At 46.6% G+C, this 22,825-nt stretch overlaps 1 protein-coding gene across 1 annotated transcript; it reads right to left on the reverse strand.

The window, feature by feature from the left end:
• Positions 1-20,148: 20,148 nt before the first annotated feature.
• RHOB (ras homolog family member B) lies at positions 20,149-22,560 on the reverse strand. The gene has a single exon (XM_001141071.8). It carries the CDS (start codon positions 22,142-22,144, stop codon positions 21,554-21,556), a length of 591 nt encoding a protein of 196 aa, XP_001141071.1. The 5' UTR covers positions 22,145-22,560; the 3' UTR covers positions 20,149-21,553.
• Positions 22,561-22,825: the final 265 nt, after the last annotated feature.

The following is a 22,825-nucleotide window of genomic DNA, read 5'->3' on the forward strand; positions in this document are numbered from 1 at the left end:
GGAAAAGGCAGGTGGAGGGTTCCCATGAGAACCAGTCTTTTGAGGCCACTATTTACAAAGGATGCCATAAACATACCTTCCCATGCTAAAGACAGCAGCACACAGAGACAAGAAGTGGCAGGTAGCTGGCAGTGGCCACTGGCCACTCCCTGAGTTCACTTCAGATCCAGAGCCCAGCAACTGAAGCAGATGCAGATTAGGGCCAGGTAAGAAAGGGGCGACAGCACCGCAAATCCTGAGCGGCTGCCCAGGAGCCCCAGAAGCCCCAGTGAGCCATCCATAGCCCCGCACAGCAACTCAATTTGCCAGGTGAGTGACCAGAGCCAAGAGCCTTTATTGTTGCCCACAGTGTGGGTGGGCAGAACCAGCTGCATAACGTGCCGACCCCGTACAAAATGAAAACGCGGTGCTCCTTGTTCAAGAATTATTAAGCATTTCAGGATGGCAACAGCATTGAGTTACACTAAGTGTGGGGCCCTCCTGAGCTCATGCCTATGATGCCAGCCCTGTCTGCGGGGTTTCCTGAGTCTGTGTAAGTCCTTCCCACTGGAGTTTGCATTAATGTTTGAGGATAAGTTAATAATGCACACCATTTTGAATCTGCTTTGAAAAAAAAAGAAAGAAACAAAACTACAGCAACTAAAGTATTTCCATTCTACATATATTTATCGAGTGCCCATCTCATGCCAGGTACTATTCAAACTGCTTGGGATACCACAGTGAACAAAGGTTGGGGCCACCTGGCGCTTACCTGCCAGCAGGGGAAGAAGCATCTGGCTTCAGCATCCCCTCAAAACCTTTCTGAGACAGCTTGCAGGCCAGCAGACCTGAGTTAGCTCCTTCATGAATCAATCTGTATCCCCAGAGAGTTGGACACTTTAATACTAAATTGTTCTTGGAGTTTCGTTCACATACGTTAGCTTCACCTCCATAGCAGGGCCCTAAGCTATTTGTCTTATAGGAAAGTTCCCTATTTAATCTGTTCAACAAATGTTTATTTAGCACTTGTGCCAGGCCCAGGTCTAGATGCTGGGGTTGCAAATAATTATAAGACACAGTCCCCGTACTCCAGGGGCTCCCGTTTCAGATGGGAGATGTGTAATTAATTAATGACTGCATTAAAGAGGACTAGAATGGGAACAAAGGAAGGAACAGTGTGTTTTGAGCAGAAGGGGGAGATAGAGGAGGTCAGGAAAGGTAGATGACACTTGAGTTCCGCTTTGAAGTCTTGGTGGGGACAAAGCACAGGCCTATCTCTTCACAGGGGCCTCTGCAAGGAGTGCCCAGTAGCTAGCTCCAGGCTCCCTTCCTCCCGCTGTAGAAGGGCCTGTTCTCCTCAGCACCTGGAAGGCCCTTCAGGAGGTCTTGCCTTGAGCACCCTGCCCATCTGATACTTGAATTCCCTCCAGAACATCTGAGTCCAGGTCATCCAGCTGTGGTATGAACATGATCAACGACAGGTAGCTAACGGCCTCTGACTCATGAGCTTTCGGAATATCCTGATAGCGATAATGCTCTTCCTTCTTTAGAGCCAAAATCTGCCTCTTGAACTTCCCTCTCAGTTCTGCCTTTGAGGCCCACACAGACTTGACTGATCAAGTCATTCTTTCACCAAATGTTCACTGCCCGTCCTTCCAAGGCAGAGCCAGCATGCTGGGTACAGGCCTTGCCTTCAGGAGCTCAGAGTCCAGTGTGTGGCTTTCGGAATACGATGGACATGTAGATCAAGGTGCTGGAGAGCACACAGGATGCTGGATTATCCACCCCAGTCCTAAGATGTCAAGCGAAGACTTCCCCAGGAAGCAACAGCTTCCCCAAGACCTAAAGTAGTAACACCTGCCGGGGCCCCAAAGGCCCAGAAAAGCAGCCATTACCCATGAGAAATGGGGAGACTGTTGCCCTTTAAACAACATGTTTATTCCTGAGAAGAAAATACTGGAGGATTCTAATTGTGGAAGCCCTGCCCCCATACTGTTTACCAACAACCCCAGACATTGGAGGAAGCATTGCCACAGAAAGCTCCCAGGGATGAGGAATTTCTCTGGGAGCCCTGCCATGCCCCAGTACCTACTCACACAGGCAAGCCTGGTACACAGGAGAGGGACAGCCCACGGTGCATGGAATTGACCAGACAGCCTAGAGTGATTTTCCAAGCGTAAGTCCCCAGCTAGCTTTGCTATAAAGGGCTGGTGAAGCCGAGAAAGGAGAGAGACACAAGGGAAAGACAGGGTGGGCCTGACACCTTCATTTCGGGAAGCAGGTAAGGGAGGGTGTATCTCCTCACCTTCCTCCTCCCACCAGCTCTGAGCCCACAGCTGCAGAGGCACAAGAGGATGAGTTAGACCAGGATGGGCTTTATTTCTTAAAGTCACAAAGACTGTGTGTAAGAAGCAGCAGGAAGTCTCTCCAAGAGGGAGCCTTGACCCCTCCTCAGGGAAGAGCACACACATTCCCTCAGTGCTGAGCTCTGAGCCCATCCTGCTGCTCCCACCACAAACCTGCCTACCCAGTGTACACATGAAATCCTAGCACCCTGCACCCACTACACACACCCAGGCAGGTGGTAGGACTGATGACAGGTAGCAGGAACCAGACTAATTGCCAGGGCACAGGGATCTAGATGGGGGCTGGATCAAATCCCGTGTGTAGATCTGCAGCCTGTCTGTCCTTGACAAGGAGCCAAAAATGTCCTTTCACTGGGGCCTGAACCCCTTTTCAGTGGCCCCAAGCTCTCCAATTTCTGCACCACCAGGATCTGCTGGGCTAGTCCTCCGCCCTCCAGGAAGCAAAGGCAGACGCAGCTCGAGCCCACCTCCTTGGACTCACATGGCATTTTAACACTTGGCCTAAAGATGAAGGAGGGGCCTGACAAATCTTAGCGTAATTTGAAGAGGATGAGTCAGAAGCCGGTTCAGGGATCCGTTCTAGATGCTTGTTTTCAGCCTGAGCTCTGAAATCAGACTTGATGCTTCCAAACAATGTGAGCATGTGAGTGACTTGACCTCACCTTCTACCATGGACTGCCAGAGTGCAACCTCCCCAGGCCTGGAGATCACCAGGCCACAGACCCAGCCTCTGGCCCAGACACCTCAGAACTTGGCATTTGGCACTGTCAAGCCAATTCAGGCATCTATTTCTCAGTCCCTTGGGAAAAAGACCTGCAGAGTGAGACAGGAACAGCCAAGTCTCCATTCAGCAGCTGGTCCTCCCCTAGGACACTGCCCAGATCCCGTTAAGGTCAAGCATGACCAGGAACTCAAGCTCAAGGCTGGCTTCCCGAAAACACTGAAATGCGAGGAGGGTGAACCTAGAGGGATTTGCCTTGAATGAAAATTTCCACACTGCACCCCTGCCCTAGGCTTCTGCCCCTGACAATATAATTTTCTGCTCTCATTTAACAAGAAGTAAAAGAACAAAATTGGAGCCAACCCTGAACAAAAGCCTCTCCTCCAATCTAATCCTGCAATCTAATTAAGCCTGGCTTCTAGCTCTGCGCCAGGAGAACCAGTTTGCCCAGACTTAAAGCAATTACCAGCTCCCTTGCAGCAGGTTTGGTAAACTGCATAAATAGAGCTCTGGGCTTGTACTCTCCCAGGTGCTGTGGTCCTATGAGCGAGTCTCCTCACTCCTTTCTTTTCCCATTTCATGGTGGAGTCCCATGGTTTTGCTGAGCCACGTAAGAGGCAGGGGACTTGCTTTCTCGGGTCACAAATGCAGCAGCTGAGTCCTGGGCCTAGTAAGAGTGGGTCTTGCACACACAGGACTAATGGCTGGATCTTTTTAGCATGCATTTCTTGATCATTTATAGGTAATCAGCATTTTTCCTGCCATTCGCTTCACCTGGATAAGTTACTGACTCTCCTTCCGTCTGTGGCTATGTCAGCAAAATGAGGCTGGGCAGGCTCTCTGTGGCTTTGTGGCCTGGCCAGCCTGCTCCTCATATGAGACATTGGATCAACAGACTGGTATGGTACCAGTTCAGCCTCTGCTGAGGACTTGTGGGCACCATACCCCTGGGAAGAAAGTCTGCTGGTCCCCAGACCCCTGTAGATTTCCTTCCGCACTTAAGGGAGTCAGGCTCCACCACCACTTCTTTTGGAACCTGAATGGTGGTCCCTGTTTCCCTGGATGCACTCACCTGCCAAATTCATCCTATGCAATTCTCAGAATCTCCAGTTTATCAGTGGCCCTTTATTTTCATTTTTTAAATTTTTATATTTTGAGATCAGTTCTCACTCTGTTATCCAGGCTGAAATGCAGTAACACAATCACAGCTCACTGCAGCCTCGACCTCCCAGGCTCAAATAATCCTCCCACCTCAGCCTCTAGAGTAGCTGGAACTACAGGCACATGCCACCACTCCTGCACTCCCAGCTAATTTTTTTTCTTTTTTTTTTAATTTTATCAGAAAATTTAATTTCAGCCACATATCCACTGTTAGGACTTCATTTCAGTGCCTAAGGTAGCACATTATATATTGTCAGTTCCTCATGAATATTTATTGCTTGATGAATGTTTCCATATTGGTTATCTTCCATACTCAAATGCAGGGGCTCAAAAATGTTATTCATTTTGTTTATGAAGAAATAGCCCAGAGATTCTTGAACTGGTCAATATTAGTAATGTTGGAAGACATTGTCTAGAAGATTGGTTTCCAAATTCTACTGTGCATCAGATTTATTTGAGCAGATTAAATAAACACACAAATTCCAAGAGCCTCCAAAAACATGAGTTAGAATCTATGGAAGGTGCGGCTTGAGAATTTGTATTTTGGATATGCAGAAATAGCTGAGGGGATATGATTTGGCTATCGATGTCTGGACCAATGTTTGTGAATCATTGATTCTTCCAATTCAGGGATCTTTCTTTCTTTTTTTTTTTCCTTCTTTGACTATGTTTCTTCTTAGCCAATCCAGAACATGATGACTTGTTTTTAAAGGTTTCCTTATTTTTATTTTTATTATTATTATTATTATACTTTAAGTTCTGGGATACATGTGCAGGATCGGCAGGTTTGTTACATAGGTATATATGTGCCATGGTGGTTTGCTGCACCCATCAACCTGTCATCTACATTAGGTATTTCTCCTAATGCTAACCCTCCCCTAGCCTCCCACCCCCCGACAGGCCCCAGTGTGTGATGTTCCCCACCCTGTGTCCATGTGTTCCCATTGTTCAACTCCCACTTATGAGTGAGAACGTGCAGTATTTGGTTTTCTGTTCCTCTGTTAGTTTGTTGAGAATGATGGTTTCCAGCTTTATCCATGTCCCTGCAAAGGACATGAACTCATCCTCTTTTATGGCTGCTTAGTATTCCATGGTGTATATGTGCCACATTTTCTTTATCCAGTCTATCATTGATGGGCATTTGGGTTGGTTCCAAGTCTTTGCTATTGTGAATAGTGCCACAATAAACATACATGTGCATGTGTATTTATAGTAGAATGATTTATAATACTTTAGGTATATACCCACTAATGGGATTGCTGGATCAAATGGTATTTCTGGTTCTAGATCTTTGAGGAATCGCCACACTGTCTTCCAGAAAGGTTGAACTAATTTACACTCCCACCAACAGTGTAAAAGTGTTCCTATTCCTCCACATCCTCTCCAGCATCTGTTACTTCCTGACTTTTTAATGTTCGCCATTCTAACTGGCATGAGATGGTATCTCATTGTGGCTTTGATTGTCATTTCTCTGATGACTAGTGATGATGAGCTTTTTTTCATATGTTTGTTGGCCACATAAATGTCTTCTTTTGAGAAGTGTCTCTTCATATCCTTCACCCACTTTTTGATGGGGTTGTTTGTTTTTTTCTTAATAACTGTTTAAGTTCCTTACAGATTCTGGATATTAGCCCTTTGTCAGATGAATAGATTGCAAAAATTTTCTCCCATTCTGTAGGTTGCCTGTTCACTCTGATTATAGTTTATTTTGCTGTGCAGAAGCTCTTTAGTTTAATTAGATCCCATTTGTCAATTTTGGCTTTTGTTGCCATTGCTTTTGGTGTTTTACTCATGAGGTCTTTTCCCATGCCTATGTCCTGAATGGTATTGCCTAGGTTTTCTTCTAGGGTTTTTATGGTTTTAGGTCTTACATTTAAATCCATCTTGAGTTAATTTTTGTCTAAGGTGTAAGGAAGGGGTCCAGTTTCAGTTTTCTGCATAAGGCTAGCCAGTTTTCTCAACACCATTTATTAAATCAGGAATCCTTCCCCCATTGCTTGTTTTTGTCAGGTTTGTCAAAGATCAGATGGTTGTAGATGTTTGGCATTATTTCTGAGGCCTCTGTTCTGTTCCATTAGTCTATATATCTGTCTTGATACCAGTACCATGCTTTTTCATTACTGTAGCCTTGTAGTATAGTTTGAAGTCACGTAATGTGATGCCTCCAGCTTTGTTCTTTTTGCTTAGGATTGTCTTAGCTATACGGGCTCTTTTTTGGTTCCATATGAAATTTAAAGTAATTTTTTTCTAATTCTGTGAAGAAAGTCAATGGTAGCTTGATGGGGATAGCACTGAATCTATAAATTACTTCGAGCAGTATGGCCATTTTCACAATATTGATTCTTCGTATCCGTGAGCATGGAATGTTTTTCCATTTGTTTGTGTCCTCTCTTACTTCCTTGAGCAGTGGTTCATAGTTCTCCTTGAAGAGGTCCTTCACATCCCTTGTAAGTTGTATTCCTAGGTATTTTATTCTCTTTGTAGCAATTGTGAATGGGAGTTCACTCATGATTTGGCTCTCTGTTTGTCTATTATTGGTGTATAGGAATGCTTGTGATTTTCGCATATTGATTTTACATTCTGAGACTTGGCTGAAGTTGCTTATCAGCTTAAGGAGATTTTGGGCTGAGACGATGGGGTTTTCCAAATATACAATCATATCATCTGCAAACACAGACAATTTGACTTCCTCTCTTCCTATTTGAATATCCTTTATTTTTTCTCTTGCCTGATTGTCCTGACCAGAACTTCCAATGCTATGTTGAATAGGAGTGGTGAGAGAGGGCATCCTTGTCTTGTGCTGGTTTTCAAAGGGAATGCTTCCAGCTTTTTCCCATTCAGTATGATATTGGCTGTGGGTTTATAATAAATAGCTCTTATTGTTTTGAGATACATTCCATCAATACCTAGTTTATTGAGTGTTTATAGCATGAAGGGGTGTTGAATTTTATTGAAGGCCTTTTCTGCATCTATTGAGATAATCATGTGGTTTTTGTCATTGGTTCTGTTTATGTGATGGATTACTATTATTGATTTGCATATGTTGAACCAGCCTTGCATCCCAGGGATGAAGCCAACTTGATCGTGGTGGATAAGCTTTTTGATGTGCTGCTGGATTCAGTTTGCCAGTATTTTATTGAGGATTTTCACATCCATGCTCATCAGGGATATTGGCCCGAAATTTTCTTTTTGGGTTCTGTCTCTGCCAGGTTTTGACATCAGGATGATGCTGGGCTCATAAAATGAGTTAGGGATGATTCCCTCTTTTTCTATTGTTTGGAATAGTTTCAGAAGGAATGGTACCGGCTCCTCTTTGTACCTTTGGTAGAATTTGGCTGTGAATCTGTCTGGTCCTGGGCTTTTTTTGGTGGGTAGGCTATTAATTACCGCCTCAATTTCAGAACTTGTTATTGGTCTATTCAGGGATTCAACTTCTTCCTGGTTTAGTCTTGGGAGGGTGTATGTGTCCAGGAATTTATCCATTTCTTCTAGATTTTCTAGTTTATTTGCATTTAGGTGTTTATAGTATTCTCTGATGGTAGTTTGTATTTCGGTGGGATCAGTGGTGATATCCCCTTTATCATTTTTTTGTGTGTTTATTTGATTCTTCTCTCTTTTTGTCTTTATTAGTCTGGCCAGCAGTCTATCTATTTTCTAATCTTTTCAAAAAACCAGCTCCTGGATTCATTGATTTTTTGAAGGGTTTTTTGTTTCTCTATCTCCTTCAGTTCTGCTCTGATCTGAGTTATTTCTTGTCTTCTGATAGCTTTTGAATTTGTTTGCTCTTGCTTCTCTAGTTCTTTTAATTGTGATGTTAGGGTGTCGATTTTAGTTCTTTCCTGCTTTCTCCTGTGGGCATTTAGTGCTATAAGTTTCCCTCTAAACACTGCTTTAGCTGTGTCCCAGAGATTCTGGTACATTTTGTCTTTGTTCTCATTGGTTTCAAATAACTTACTTATTTCTGCCTTCATTTCATTATGTACCCAGTAATCATTCAGCAGCAGGTTGTTCATTTTCCATGTAGTTCTGTGGTTTTGAGTGAGTTTCTTAATCCTGAGTTCTAATTTGATTGCACCATGGTCTGAGAGACTGTTTGTTATGATTTGTTTTCTTTTGCATTTGCTAAGGAGTGTTTTACTTCCAACTATGTGGTCAATTTTAGAATAAGTGCCATGTGGTGCTAAGAAGAATGTATATTCTGTTGATTTGGGGTGGAGAATTCTGTAGATGTCTATTAGGTCCACTTGGTCCAGAGTTGAGTTCAAGTCCTGAATATCCTTGTTAATTTTCTGTCTTGTCAATCTGTCTAATATTGACAGTGGAGTGTTAAAGTCTCCCACTATTATTGTGTGGCAGTTTGAGTCTCTTTGTAGGTCTCTAAGAACTTGCTTTATGAATCTGGGAGCTTCTGTGTTGGGTTCATATATATTTAGGATAGTTAGCTCTCTTGTTGCATTGATCTCTTTACCATTATGTAATGCCCTTCTGTTACTTTTTTTATCTTTGTTGGTTTAAAGTCTGTTTTATCAGAGACTAGGATTGCAACCCCTGCTTTTTTTTTTTTTTTTTTTTTTTTGCTTTCCATTTTCTTGGTAAACGTTCCTCTATCCCTTTATTTTGAGCCTATGTGTGTCTTTGCACATAAGATGGGTCTCCTGCATATAGCACACCAATGGGTCTTGACTCTTTATCCAATTTGCCAGTTTGTGTCTTTTAATTGGGGCATTTAGCCCATTTACATTTAAGGTTAATATTGTTATGTGTGAATTTGATCCTGTCATTGTGATGCTAACTGGTTATTTTGCCCATTAGTTGATGCAGTTTCTTCATAGTGTCAATGGTCTTTACAATTTGGTATGTCTTTGCAGTGGCTGGTACTGGTTTTTCCTTTCTAAATTTAGTGGGTCCTTCAGGAGCTCTTGTAAGGCAGGCTTGGTGGTGAGAAAACCTCTTAGCATTTGCTTGCCTGTAAATGATTTTATTTCTCCTTTGCTTATGAAGCTTAGTTTTGCTGGATATGTAATTCTGTGTCGAAAATTCTTCTCTTTATGAATGTTGAATATTGACCCCCACTGTCTTCTGGGTTGTAGGGTTTATGCAGAGAGATCCGCTGTTAGTCTGATGGGCTTCCCTTTGTGGGTAACCTGGCCTTTCTTTCTGGCTGCCCTTAACATTTTTTCCTCCATTTCAACCTTGGTGAATCTGACAATTATGTGTCTTGGGGTTGCTCTTCTCGAGGAGTACCTTTGTGGTGTTCTCTGTATTTCCTGAATTTGAATGTTGGCCTGCCTTGCTAGGTTGGGGAAGTTCTCCTGGATAATATCCTAAAGAGTGTTTTCCAACTTGGCTCCATTCTCCCTGTCACTTTCAGATACAACAATCAAGCATAGGTTTGGTCTTTCCACATAGCCCTATATTTCTTAGAGGCTTGGTTCATTCCTTTTCATTCTTTTTTCTGTAATCTTGTCTTCACACTTTATTTCATTAAGTTCATCTTCAGTCTCTGATATCCTTTCTTCCACTTGATCGATTCAGCTATTGATACTTTTGTGTGCTTCACAAAGTTCTCTTGCTGTGCTTTTCAGCTCCACCAGGTCATTTATATTCTTCTCTAAACTGGTTATTCTAGTTAGCAATTCCTCTAACCTTTTTTCAAAGTTCTTAGCTTCCTTGCATTGGGTTAGTACATGATCCTTTAGCTCAGAGGAGTTTGTTATTACCCACCTTCTGAAGCCTACTTCTGTCAATTCATCAAACTCGTTCTCCATCCAGTTTTGTTCCCTTGCTGGTGAGGAGTTGTGATCCTTTGGAAGAGAAGAGGCGTTCCTGTTTTTGGAATTTTTAGCCTTTTTGTGCTGGCTTTTCCTCATCTTCTTGGATTTATCTACCTTTGGTCATTGATGTTGGTGACCTTCAGATGGGGTTTCTGTGTGGACGTCCTTTTTGTTGATGTTGATGCTATTCCTTTCTGTTTGTTAGTTTTCCTTCTAACAGTCAAGCCCCTCTGCTGTAGGTCTGCTGGAGTTTTCTGGAGGTCCACTCCAGACCCTGTTTGCCTGGGTGTCACCAGCAGAGGCTGCAGAACAGCAAAGATTGCTGCCTGTTCCTTCCTCTGGAAGTTTCGTCCCAGAGGGGTACCCACCAGATGCCAGCCGGAGCTCTCCTGTATGAGGTGTCTGTCAACCCTTGCTGGGAGGTGTCTCCCAGTCAGGAGGCAAGGGGATCAGGGACCCACCTGAGGAGGCAGTCTGTCTCTTAGCAGAGCTCAAGCGTTGTGCTGGGAGATCTGATCCTCTCTTCAGAGCCAGCAGGCAAGAATGTTTAAGTCTGCTGAAGCTGTGCCCACAGCCACCCCTTCCCCCAGGTGCTCTGTCCCGGGGAGATAGGAGTTTTATCTATAAGCCCCTGACTGGGGCTGCTGCCTTTCTTTCAGAGATGCCCTGCCCAGAGAGGAGGAATCTAGAGAGGCAGTCTGGCTACAGTGGCTTTGCCGAGCTGTTGTGGGTTTCACCCAGTTCAAACTTCCTGGTGGCTTTGTTTACACTGTGAGGGGAAAACTGACTACTCAAGCCTCAGTAGTGGCAGACGCTCCTCTTGCCACCAAACTCGAGCATCCCAGGTCAACTTGAGACTGCTGTGCTGGCAGTGAGAATTTCAAGCCAGTGGATCTTAGCTTTCTGGGATCTGTGGGGGTGGGATCCACTGAGCTAGACTACTTGGCTCCTTGGTGTCAACCCCCTTTCCAGGGCAGTGAATGGTTCTGTCTCACTGGCATTCCAGATGTCACTGAGGTATGAAAAAAAACTCCTGCAGCTAGCTCAGTGTCTGCCCAAATGGCCGCCCAGTTTTGTGCTTGAAACCCAGGGCCCTGCTGGTATAGGCATCCAAGAGAATATCCTGGTCTGTGGGTTGTAAAGACAGTAGGAAAAGCGTAGTATCTGGGCCTGAATGCACCATTCCTCATGGCACAGTCCCTCATAGCTTCCCTTGGCTAGGGGAGGGAGTTCCATGACCCCTTGTGCTTCCAGGGTGAGGTGATGCCCCATCTTGCTTCTGCTCACCCTCCATGGGCTGCACCCATTGTCTAACCAGTCCCAATGAGAGGAGCTGGGTATCTCAGTTGGAAATGCTGAAATCACCCTCCTTCTGCGTTGATCTCATTGGGAGCTGCAGACCAGAGCTGTTCGTATTCTGCCATCTTGCCAGCCCCTCTAATTTTTTTTTTTTCTATTTTTTGTAGACACTGGGTTTCACCATGTTGCCCAGGCGGGTCTTGAACTCCTGGGCTCAAGTGATTCACCTGCCTTGGGCTCTCAAAGTCCTAGGATTACAGGTGTGAACTGCCACACCCAGCCTATTATCAAGGCCCCTTTAAAGTCAAATTCGATAACTTAGTAGTTACTAAGAACCTACCATGTGACAGGCCCTGATCTAGATGCTGAGGCTGCAAAAATGTGTATGATATGATGCCCTGGAGAGCTTACAACTGAAAAAATCCTAAATAAACAAGAGTTGTTATTGTTCCATACTCATGTAGTCAACAAAATTTATTCCATTCCTGCTTTGTGCTTAAGGTACTCTGATGAATCCACTCAAGGGAAGGAATCGAGATTTATTGAGGACTTAGAATAAGCTGGGCACTCTGCCGAGTATTTGGTTTGATCTTGTTTAATCTTCAAAATCATTTTACAAATAAAGAACCTGAGGCAGTAGAGGGCAGGAGGAATTGGCCCAAGAATGTGCAGATAGTGACAGACAGAGACTGGGCTTCTGTCTGTGGTCCTTGATTTTCCAGCTAAACCACACTGCCTGTCCTGCAGCAGCAGGAGATGAAATGATATGATGGGTTCCAGCCTGGGTAATATATCGAGACCCCCATCTCCACAGAAAATGTAAAAATTAGCCAGGCGTGGTGGCACCCACCTATAGTCCTAGCTACTCAGGAGGCTGAGGCAGGAGGATCCCTTGAGCCCAGGAGTTCAAGGCTGTAGTAAGCTATGACCACGCCACTACACTCCAGCCTGGGCAACAGAGCAAGTCTCTAAAAAAAAGAAATAAACTAAAATTACAATGGGATATGTGTTATGACAGAAAGGAAGACATTCCCCTCTTACTCCACTCCTAACCCTCTTTTTTGAGGTCCCCAGCAAATTTCATTAACTTTGATCTCTTCTATTACCTAGCTGGGGATGAGAAGGTTGCAGAGGCCCAGGGTGAATCTGGGGCTCAGCTGCTTCTGCCTCCAGTTACCCCCTTCATGGTCGTGCTTGACATTCTGACTTCTTAGTTTACTGGTGAAATTACTCACCAGTTGGTCAGTATGTCATGGAAAGAGATTAGGTCATATCAGCCTGCTAGGAAACTCTTGGCTTTCTAAACCTGGTTAGCACTTTTTCCCTTTGAGTTGTTTATACATTCATTGCATTTCATCTTTATTTGTTCTTGCAGATTTGGCAGGTAACAAACTATATAATCCGTAACTTCTACCATTACCCATAAAGTTAAAACTTTGAACAATTCTCCCTTGGCATGGCTAAAGCCACCTCAGAGAACCCAAGCTGGCTAACTTATGTTGGTGCTATCTTATGCATTTAGTCCGGATCTCCATTTGGCCAATGATTCTAGACATCTTTGGAGGAAATTTGTAGCCAGAAGATTGCTCAACCTAAGTAAATGGGGATAGATGGAGCTTCCCATTTGCAAAATCAGCCTGGTTATGTGACCAAACATCAGAGTTTCCCATATTTGGCCATTATTGAAGAGCGTATATTTTACAAGTGATTTTTTAAGCACTTATATAAATACTATTTTTTATACTGTCAGAATCCCATTTAAAATTTTTCTACCATTAAATGGCAAATGCATTCTTGCATTCCTTTTAGGTACCTCCAGAAGGTTTCAATTGTTTATCCAAGGGTCAAACAAGCTCTGGAATTAAATGGAATCAATCCTTAACAAAGTGATGAGTAACTTGCTTCTTGTAACATTTGTTTCTTTCCTTTTCAGGATTGAAAGGAGAAGAAAAATATCCCCAAATGACAGCCAGAGGATAGAGGTCACCCAGAGTCATAAAAGCCCATGGTCTGTGTTTGTAGCCCTTGGAATTTCACATTCAGATCATGACTCCTAGAGTTAAAAACACAGGCCAGTTTCTCAATCCAGGATCCAAAACTTCCCAGCTTCCTCTGACACTTGAAGGTCAGCCCCTGGTGACCAGCACTGAGCACACCAGCCACCCAGGTGGTCCTGTGGAGGGTGGCCTGCAGCCCTGGAAATGCACTCCTGCTATCTGATTCTCAGGATTACCAGGAGTACTTACCCCGGGACCTTGTTGGGCCGAAGCACACTGTGGAGATGGGGGTACAGAGAAGCCCTTTTCTCCATGGGTGCTGCCAGCGCCCAAAGCCTGGCCTTCAAGGAGAATGAACTTTCTTTCTCTTTTCTTTTCTTTCTCTTTCCTTCCTTCCTTCCTACCTTCCTTCCTTCCTTCCTTTCTTCCCTCCTTCCCTCCCTCCGTCCCTCTCTCTCTCTCTCTTTGTTTTTTTCTGGTTTTGCTCTGTTGCCCAGGCTGGGATGCAGTGGCAGAATGTTGGCTCACTGCAACCTCTGCCTCCTGTCTCCCAGGTTCAAGCGATTCTCGTGCCTCAGCCTCCTGAATAGCTGGGATTAGAGGCATGAGCCACCACGCCCAACTAATTTTTGTATTTTTAATACAGACGGGGTTTAACCATGTTGGCCAGGCTGGTCTCCAGCTCTTGACCTCAAGTGATCTGCCCACCTCAGCCTCCCAAAATGCTGGGATTACAGGTATGAGCCACCACACCCAGCCAAGGAGAACTTTCTTAACTTCCCTGTACTCACAGCATAGCCATTCTTCAGCTCATCTTCCTCTCATTGCTTATGGCAGCTGTTCCAAACTTTTGTCACTTCCTCAGGTCTCTTAGAAGTTGATGCTTCCTAAGTTTCTGTAATTTATTTAATTAACTCATTCATTCAACTACTATTTGAGGTCCTAGGAGATGTCAAGCACTGTATAGGGCATTAGGGACACAGCAGTGAATGAGCAAACATGGCCCCACGCTTGTTGTGGAGCTTCTAAGCTAGCTCACAGTCCCTTCCAACTCCACTGACTTCCCAGGTCATCCCATCCCTTCTCCAAGCCTTCAGTCACCACCTGTACCCTGAAAACTCCCTCTTTTCTCAGCTGACCCAGAAATCCATCCAACTGGGCCAGACAGTGTCATATAGGCATCCTGGCTTCTGGCTGGCAATGAGGAAAAGAATCTCCTTATAAAGAGGATGGTTGAACAACTCGGCCAAGACTCATCCCAGAGTGCCTTTATCCTGGGGATACCTGCTCTGATCCCAGCTGAAATCTCCATGCTGGAAACCCTCAGGAAACCATTTCCCCTTCCCACCTGCCTAGGCAGGGATAATACACAGCAGCACTAAAGCCAGGCTACAGCTTTTAGCAGAACTTTCTTGAAGGTTCCTAGAGAAGAAAATTAATTATCCACCAGGTGGAACTTACAACTGGATATTGGATATGTTTTCTCCTAGAGTATACACTGGCCTGGACGGCCCTGATAGGCTCTCTCTGCCTACCCTGGTCACCTATGTAGAAAAGAAGTCACCTCCCCTCCCCATCTTATCCCCACCCAGAAATACTTTCAACACACCTAGAGCATGTTCTCAGAGAGGGAGGCCAGGAGCAGTGGCTCATGCCTGTAAACCCAGCACTTTGGGAGACTGAGGTGGGAGGATCACTTAAGGCCGGGAGTTTGAGACCAGCCTGGCCAACATACTGAGACCTCGTCTCTATAGAACATTTAAAAAAAAAAACTAGCTGGGTATGGCGGCATGTACCTGTAGTCCCAGCTACTCGGGAGGCTAAGGTGAGAGGATAGCTTAAGCCCAGGTTGAGGTTGAGGGTGCAGTGAGCCAAAATCGTACCACTGTACTCCAGCCTGAGTGACAGAGTGAGACTCTCTCTCAATAAAACAGAGAGAGAGGGGAAGGAGGCCCCCTTTCTCTTCTGTTTCTGGGGTTTTTTTTTTATTCTTTTTTTGAGACAGGGTCTCACTCTGTTGCCCAGGCTGGAGTACAGTGGTGCTCTCATATCTCACCACAGACTCCCAACTCCTAGGCTCAAGCAATCCTCCTGCCTCAGCCTCCCTAGTAGCTGAGACTACAGGCACATGCTGCCATGCCCAGATACTTTTTTTATTTTTTATTTTGGTAGAGATGAGAACTCACAATGTTGCCCAGGCTAGTCTTCGACTCCTGGCCTCAAGCAATCCCCCCACTTCAGCTTCCTGAAGTGCTGGGATTACAGGTGTGAGCCACTGTGTAAGGTCTGCTTTCTAAGACCACAGTTCCCATCCTAGGATTTTCTTCTTCCTAGGAAGATTGTTCTGACAAAGTCCTCTCCTTGCAGGGGTACTTCTTTCATCCATAGATTGTGGCCTTTCTGCCTGCTGAACAGTACACAGTAGTCTAACTCTGTAGAGAAAGTACACATTGTGATGTGGGGGTGGGGGGGAGGGAAGGAGGTTGAGAAGGACAGTGACTATTTGCAGAGATACCTTGCACTCAGTATCTATAAAACCAAACTCAATATGTCCCTCCCCACAAATCTACTCATCTTTTGTGGGTACCCTCCCCACAAATCTACTCATCTTTTGTGGGTACCCAAATTCGTGGGTACCCTCCCCACAAATCTACTCATTTTTTGCTTATTCTTATCTTAAATAATGGCATCAGCATCCTCAAAGTCACCCAAATCAGAGTACTGGGCATCACCCTGGTGCCTCCCACTCAGGTTCCCACACCTTCTTTCTCCTAAATATCTTTCCAACCTGCCATCTCCTTCCCGTATCTGCACCTGGGTTCAGGCCTTCTCATCTCTACTGGAACCAGGGCAAAGTCTTCCTCACTGATCTTCCTGCCTCCAGTTTCCCTGCTCTAATCCATCCTCCACACTGCAGTTTGCTTTCTCAAACTGGAATCCCACCATACATGTAGGATTGTTTTCCTGGAGCCAGACTACCTGTGTTCAAACCTGTGTAAGTTTTGTGACCGTGGGCAAGTTGCTCGATCCCTGTGTAGCTCAGTTTCCTCATCAGTAAAGTGAGGATAATGGTGCCCGCCCCAGAGAGACTGTGGTCAGCTGCTTCTAAAATGGCTTCCAATGAGCCCACCTTCTGGTAGTCATGCCCTGTGTAATACCCTCTCATCATCATCATGATTATGACTTGTTTAGGCACACCACTAGGCTAAAAACTCCAAAAGGGTAAGGACGGTGGCTGTCTGCTTAGCTGCTGTATCTCAAGCTCTTAGCATTGTGCTGGCTCACAATCTTATAGTCAACGATAAAAGAATAAACAGGAAGAAACTGAACTGGGGTCCTCCAGACTCTTACCTCTTGGGCCAGAAAAGGAGCTGCTGAGAGTCAGGGGGCACTCTGAGAGCCCAGGTGCTCCTTCCAGCCAGAAGATGGACCAAGTAAGGACCCAGCAAGCTGGCACCCAAGGTCCCTTTTGGTTTCACAGCCTCCTTGAGGCCAGGGTGGAGGTTTCTCCGGAGCATAGGGATCACAAAGCTAGTCCTGTGTCTGAACCACATCCCTGGAAGGCACAGAGGAAACAATAAAATCTTCATCACCAACCCCCTCTCCTGGCCTGCCAGATAGATGCTCCTTGTTTTGCGAACAGGGAGGGAAGAGGAGAGGCTGTGTTTTACTTGGCTAGGTAATACCACTTTTCTTGACTGAAGAAATATACGCTAGAGGGACTAAAAGTAGAAAGTAGTTCTCACCCAAGACAGCTTTATTCCCAGAGGCGAGGCCCTACAGTAACATAAAGAAGCTGTATGTATCCTCCATGTGCCAATGGCCCAATTATCTCCCTCCCCACCCAACCCCCAAGATTTTTTCCATCTACACATCACCCACTCCTGCTTAAGATTTAGCTCAAATGATTCCTCCTGCATGACACCTTCCCCATCTTTCCAGGCAAAAATAGGTACCTGTGCCCTAGGCTCCTGTCGTGCCCTTGCCTAATGCCTCCATTACATCATCCTATAATTGTGGTCTTGGTGGATGCCTTCTTGCAACTGCCAGGGGGCCACCAGGCTGTGAATGAGCTCCTGGAGGGGGAGGACTGTGTTTTATTGCTTTTGTATTCCCACCTCATCAGAGTTCACAAAGTAGGTGCCAACGCTGATTAAATTAGAGTGCTGTTGCATTCTGAATTCAGGAATGGCAGAAATAGGCTGGGGCCTGGTGGCTCATACCTGCAATCCCAACACTTTCGGAGGAGGAGATAACAGGACTTCTTGAGCCCTGGAGTTCGAGACCATCCTGGGCAACATAGCAAGACTTTGTCTCTACAAAAAAAAAAAATTAAAAATTAGCTGGGCACACCTGTAGTCCCAGCTACTCAGGAGACTGAGGTGGGAGGATTGCTTGAGCCCAGGAGGTTGAGGCTTCAGTGAGCTATGATGGCACCACTGCACTCCAGCCTGTGCGACAGAACAAGACCCTGTCTCTTAAAAAAGAAAGAAAGAAATGAATCTCTAGAAGGGCATTAAACCCATTTTTGCACAAGAATGTAGGGAAGAGAATATAGGAGTTATGTGTGGCTTATCTTAGAAGGAAAGCTCTCTGGAAGCTATGTACTCCGTTGTGTAAGGAAGTCAAGACTGCAGGCATAGCACCATAAGTCTGTGGAATTTAATCTATTTTCATAGGAAACCACCTCCCTCCTCTGTACACTGACAAGGACTCTCCCTTATTCGAAGCCAGTAGTTCTCAAAGTGTGGTCCTGACCAGCAGCTTGTCATCACTTAGGACCTTGCTAGAAATTCAAATTCTTAAGCCCTAGCCCAGACCTACTGGATCAGAAACTCTGGGGTTAGGCCCAGCCATCTGTGTTTTAACCAGCCCTCCGTGTAATTCTAATATACACTTGACTTTGAAAACTGAAGTTCCAAGTCTACTGAAACTCATGTGAAAAAGACCTTAGAAATACAATCCAGATTGATTAAAGATTAAGATTAAAGAACTCAAGACAATGCCCCTTACTGCAAAATGCCCAGGATCAATGCAACTTCCCAGTATTTTCCACGAAACAGTTCAACAGGCAATTAAATCAACTCAGCACATTTTAAATGTGCAAAATGAATTTTCATATTCTAAGAGTAACACCAGATGTTTTACCTCTTTTTCCTAATTGATTTTCCAGCCTGCAGCAATTCATCTTTATGTTTTCCAGTTGGATCCTAATGCAGCAAGAAGAGTATGTTCCAGCAGGATTATGAAATGCCACGCATTTTCAAACAAGCCTAACTCGGGCTGCCATGCGTCATCTGAGTGTTTGTCTGCCCATAATATAAAACACAGACAGTTATGGGTACCAGGCAGATCAGAGCAACCCAGAAAAGGCCCTTTCAGGGAGTTGGGCCTCCAGGCTCTTGGCCGGTTGCAAAGCTGAGTCCTGGGCATTCAGCCCAAGCCTGAACTCTTCCCCCACTGGGTCCTGCGCTCCCTGGTACCAAAGGATTTGCTAGCTGTAAAACCTGCAAATAAACATGCTGTTTGTCGATGGGAAGTTTTGTCTTTAAAATGAAAAAGGAGACTGCAGTCTGGAGGTGAGTGGGGCCGACAGACTGAGGAAGGAGTTAGGCAGTTGCTCAAAGCAGGCAGCCTGGATAGACCCCTCTGCCCTCTGCTCCTGGAGGAGCCCAGACAATCCCCTTCTGTTGGTCAATGCACCCACCCAGCTGAGCAGGAGGTCCAGTTACTGCCAGCATTTAAGTGGGTGAAAGGTCACCACCAACCAGGTTTTATTCACTCAACAAAAGCTCTTGGAGTCTGGGGTAAGACCAGGAAACAGAAGCCTCAAGCTTTGAAGCAAACAACTTCAAAGGAGACCTCCACCTTTGTCCTGGGAATGGGGAGGAGGGGGAAGGAGAAGGTGGCAACTAAGTGCTAGAAACCCAGAAAATGCTGATTCAAAAAAAATGAAAACCACACTTCTCAGGCAGTTGACACTCTCAGCTACCTTCCCTGGAAGCTGTGAGAGCTGGCAGGTTTGAACCATCATGCCTGCAGAAGAATTTTAATGTGGTCTCCACCTATAAATCAGCCTGTCTGGTTCTAAGAACCATTACAGCAAAGCTAAGTGTCTACAATTAGAGTTTATCATGACTCTCAAAAAGTGGCAGCTCCAACTTTAAGAACCACCAAAACATCCAATGTTCTTTCCACAATATGGCCCTTCTCTGAACTTAGAATAAATCATTCTAGGTTACTTAATAAAGGACATATTGGGATCAAAGTTTGATAATTTTAAAAAAATCACCTCTTTATCTGAACTCCCCCAGTTCTGGAAGCTCCAGGCCCAAAGATAACAACCTACAACCTCCTGGGGTATTGTGTAAACCCCTTGATGGCCTGAAGGGAACCCAGTAAACAGGCTTCCTGATAGCCTGACCCCACACCAACGATTAATAAAAAAGTTTTCTAAATTTAAAATGCACAAATGATAACTTTCCAAGACTCAAAGAATAAGCAAAGCCCCATAATAGACTTAGACACAAGTGTTTTTAAGACACACAGATGAATGAAATCAAGATCTTCGGTCTCACCTAATTGAACTTAGTACATAATAGGTCAAAAGTTTTTGCACTGGGTGTCGGGGTATCCACTCATCTTCCTCTAGCAATGTGACAGGAACAACCTGGTCTCCCTTGGTCACCCAACCCCCAACCCCCACATGCTCCCAAAGGGACTTCATCCTCATTTACTACATTTGCTATAAGGGAAATGGAGTTGGCAAGAAAGGATCTCGCCTAGGAGAATATCTCCCTTGTTCCAAATTCACAAGGGTATTTTTACACACTATTAAACCACAAGAGCCATTTTATAAATGTCATCATCATAGTCTTTTAATATTTTACATAAAAAACTGTATACACAGCTTATTGAACTTTTATGTAAACATCATAAGCTCACCATTTTGTCATTTGTCAGTTTATTTAAAAAATAAAAAACAAGACAACAATTTAGTAGAAGTACCACTGGGAGGGAGGGGAGGGGAAGAAAGGATATACAGGGGCAGGTGTATTCTCCGTACAGAGGTGCAGAGAAAATTTCACATAGCTTTAGAGAATGCCTTGTGAAAAAAAAAAAACAGGCCCCAATACTTGTTACTGCCCTTTATCAAAACTGTGTGCATGACCTGCACAAATAAAATCACAAAACAGTGTTGCCACATTCTTCAAGAAAACAAAGCAAAATTTAGTGGGTTTCTTTTCCCTCTCCTTGTTAAAAGTCATTTTTTAAAAACATCAGAAGTAGATGAGGTTACAGCGTACAAGTGTGGTCAGAATGCTACTGTCGTATGCAAATGACGAGTGCATTAAGTGTCAAACAATGAAACAATTGTGCAAAGAATAAAAAAACAAATTTTAGCCTTTAAATAAATCAAATAACATCAGTTTCTTGGACTGAACAATTTTCACTTCTAGGACAGGCACAAAGTTCGCTTATGGCAAAAACAACCCCCCAGCGCACCCTCCCTCCTCCCTCCGGTAGCTGGTGGAGGGTTCGCAGGGGGCTGGCCCGCAGGAGAGGCTGTGCTGAAGCTGTGTCCTCCCCAAGTCAGTTGCAAATGTCTTCCCCAGGGGTTGGAAAGATGGTCAAGTCCTGTTCATGCTTGGACGGGAGTCTGGCCCAGCCCGGGCCAGAGCGCTCACCCATCACCACCCTTAAATAACACCATCTTAGCTCCGAAAATAAAATTGTATCTATATTTATATAACATCCCCCCATCCTCCCCAGCAGCCCTCCCCTCCCGCAGTACCCGGGGTCTATGTTACAGACAAGGGATATCAGGCTCCCGCTGGTGAAAGGCGAACATCTGATGGGGCGCGGCCACACTCCCGCGCCAATCTCGCCCCCGGGGATCAGAGGCGGGGGTGGGGTGAAAATGGGGCGAGGGGAGTCGAACACACACACAGCCACACACTCTGAGGCCCGGCTCTTCAGAAAAGCATGCTCAGGGGACCCTTGGCACTCAGTGGGGAGCCCAGGCCTGTGCAACACAGCTGGACGCACACAGACACTGGGAAGGGGGCGCCCGGTGCCCGCGCCAAGTCCTGGCGCAAGCCAGAGGCGTCAGCAGACAGATGCCAGGCAGGCCGGTGGGGTCCTTGTGGGACACGGGTCTCCCCTTCTCCGGGCTCGCGGGGGACTGGTCCAGGAAGGGGAGCCGCGCCGGCAGGGGAGCCGCGCCGGCAGGGGCAGGCGCGACGGGCGCGGCCCTCATAGCACCTTGCAGCAGTTGATGCAGCCGTTCTGGGAGCCGTAGCGCTTCTGCAGCGCGGCGCGCGTGGCCGTCTCGAAGACCTCGCGCACGCCTTCCTTGGTCTTGGCCGAGCACTCGAGGTAGTCGTAGGCTTGGATGCGCACGGCCATGGCGCGGCCGTCATCCGTGCGCACGGGTTCCTGCTTCATGCGGGCCAGCTCTGTGCGGACATGCTCGTCGCTGCGCAGGTCTTTTTTGTTGGCCACCAGGATGATGGGCACGTTGGGACAGAAGTGCTTCACCTCGGGGACCCACTTCTCGGGGATGTTCTCCAGCGAGTCCGGGCTGTCCACCGAGAAGCACATGAGAATGACGTCGGTGTCCGGGTAGGAGAGCGGCCGCAGGCGGTCGTAGTCCTCCTGGCCCGCCGTGTCCCACAGCGCCAGCTCCACCTGCTTGCCGTCCACCTCGATGTCGGCCACATAGTTCTCGAAGACGGTGGGCACGTACACCTCGGGGAACTCGTCCTTACTGAACACGATCAGCAGGCACGTCTTGCCACACGCGCCGTCGCCCACCACCACCAGCTTCTTGCGGATGGCCGCCATGAGCGGGCCGGGCCCGGGCAGCAGGAGGGGGCCCGCGAACGCCTCGCTGCCCTCCCGCTCGCCGCTCACTGCTCACCTCGGGCTGCGCGCAGGGGGCGAGAGGGTCGCTAGCTGCACCCGGGCCCCGCGGTGGCGCGTTCTCTCGCTGAGCTTCGGCTGCCGCGGCGGGGGCGGTGGGGGCGCGGGGGCATAGGGCGCACCGTGCGTCTCGCCGCGCTGCTCCCGGGCGGTGGTCGCTCTGCTCACCCCAGGCCGAGGATCGGCGGCTTTGTGCGTAACGCGGGCTCGGGCAGCAGATTCGGGCGGTGGACTCGGCCTAGCTCCCTCCCGGGTCTCTCCGGGCCTCGCTGAGCATACAAGAGAACAACTCCAACCAGACTGCGGTGGCAGATGAGGGCTGCGGCCCTAGCGCCCGCTATTTAAAGAGTCCGGCCACTTTCTTAATATAGCCGTCCAATGGGAAACCAGCCGGCTGAGCTCATCGCTGCGGAGCTTGGCTCTGATTGGCCGCCCGCTGCAGCCCGAGGGCGGGGCAGGGCCAGCTTGATTGACGGCCCAGGCCGCCGGGCTGGGAGAGGCAGCGACCGGGGAGTCTGCGCTGCTGCTGGCGCTGCGGGGCTCTGGCGGTACCCGGGTCCCCTCCTTCGCCGCAGCGTCTGCGCGCGGGGTCCCGGAGCTGGC

This window comes from Pan troglodytes, chromosome 12 (assembly GCF_028858775.2).
Source record: "Pan troglodytes isolate AG18354 chromosome 12, NHGRI_mPanTro3-v2.0_pri, whole genome shotgun sequence".
Classification (NCBI taxonomy): domain Eukaryota; kingdom Metazoa; phylum Chordata; class Mammalia; order Primates; family Hominidae; genus Pan; species Pan troglodytes.

Coding starts and splice junctions, on each gene's coding strand:
- RHOB (XM_001141071.8), bottom strand. CDS start 22,144: ATGGCGGCCATCCGCAAGAAGCTGGTGGTGGTGGGCGACGGCGCGTGT.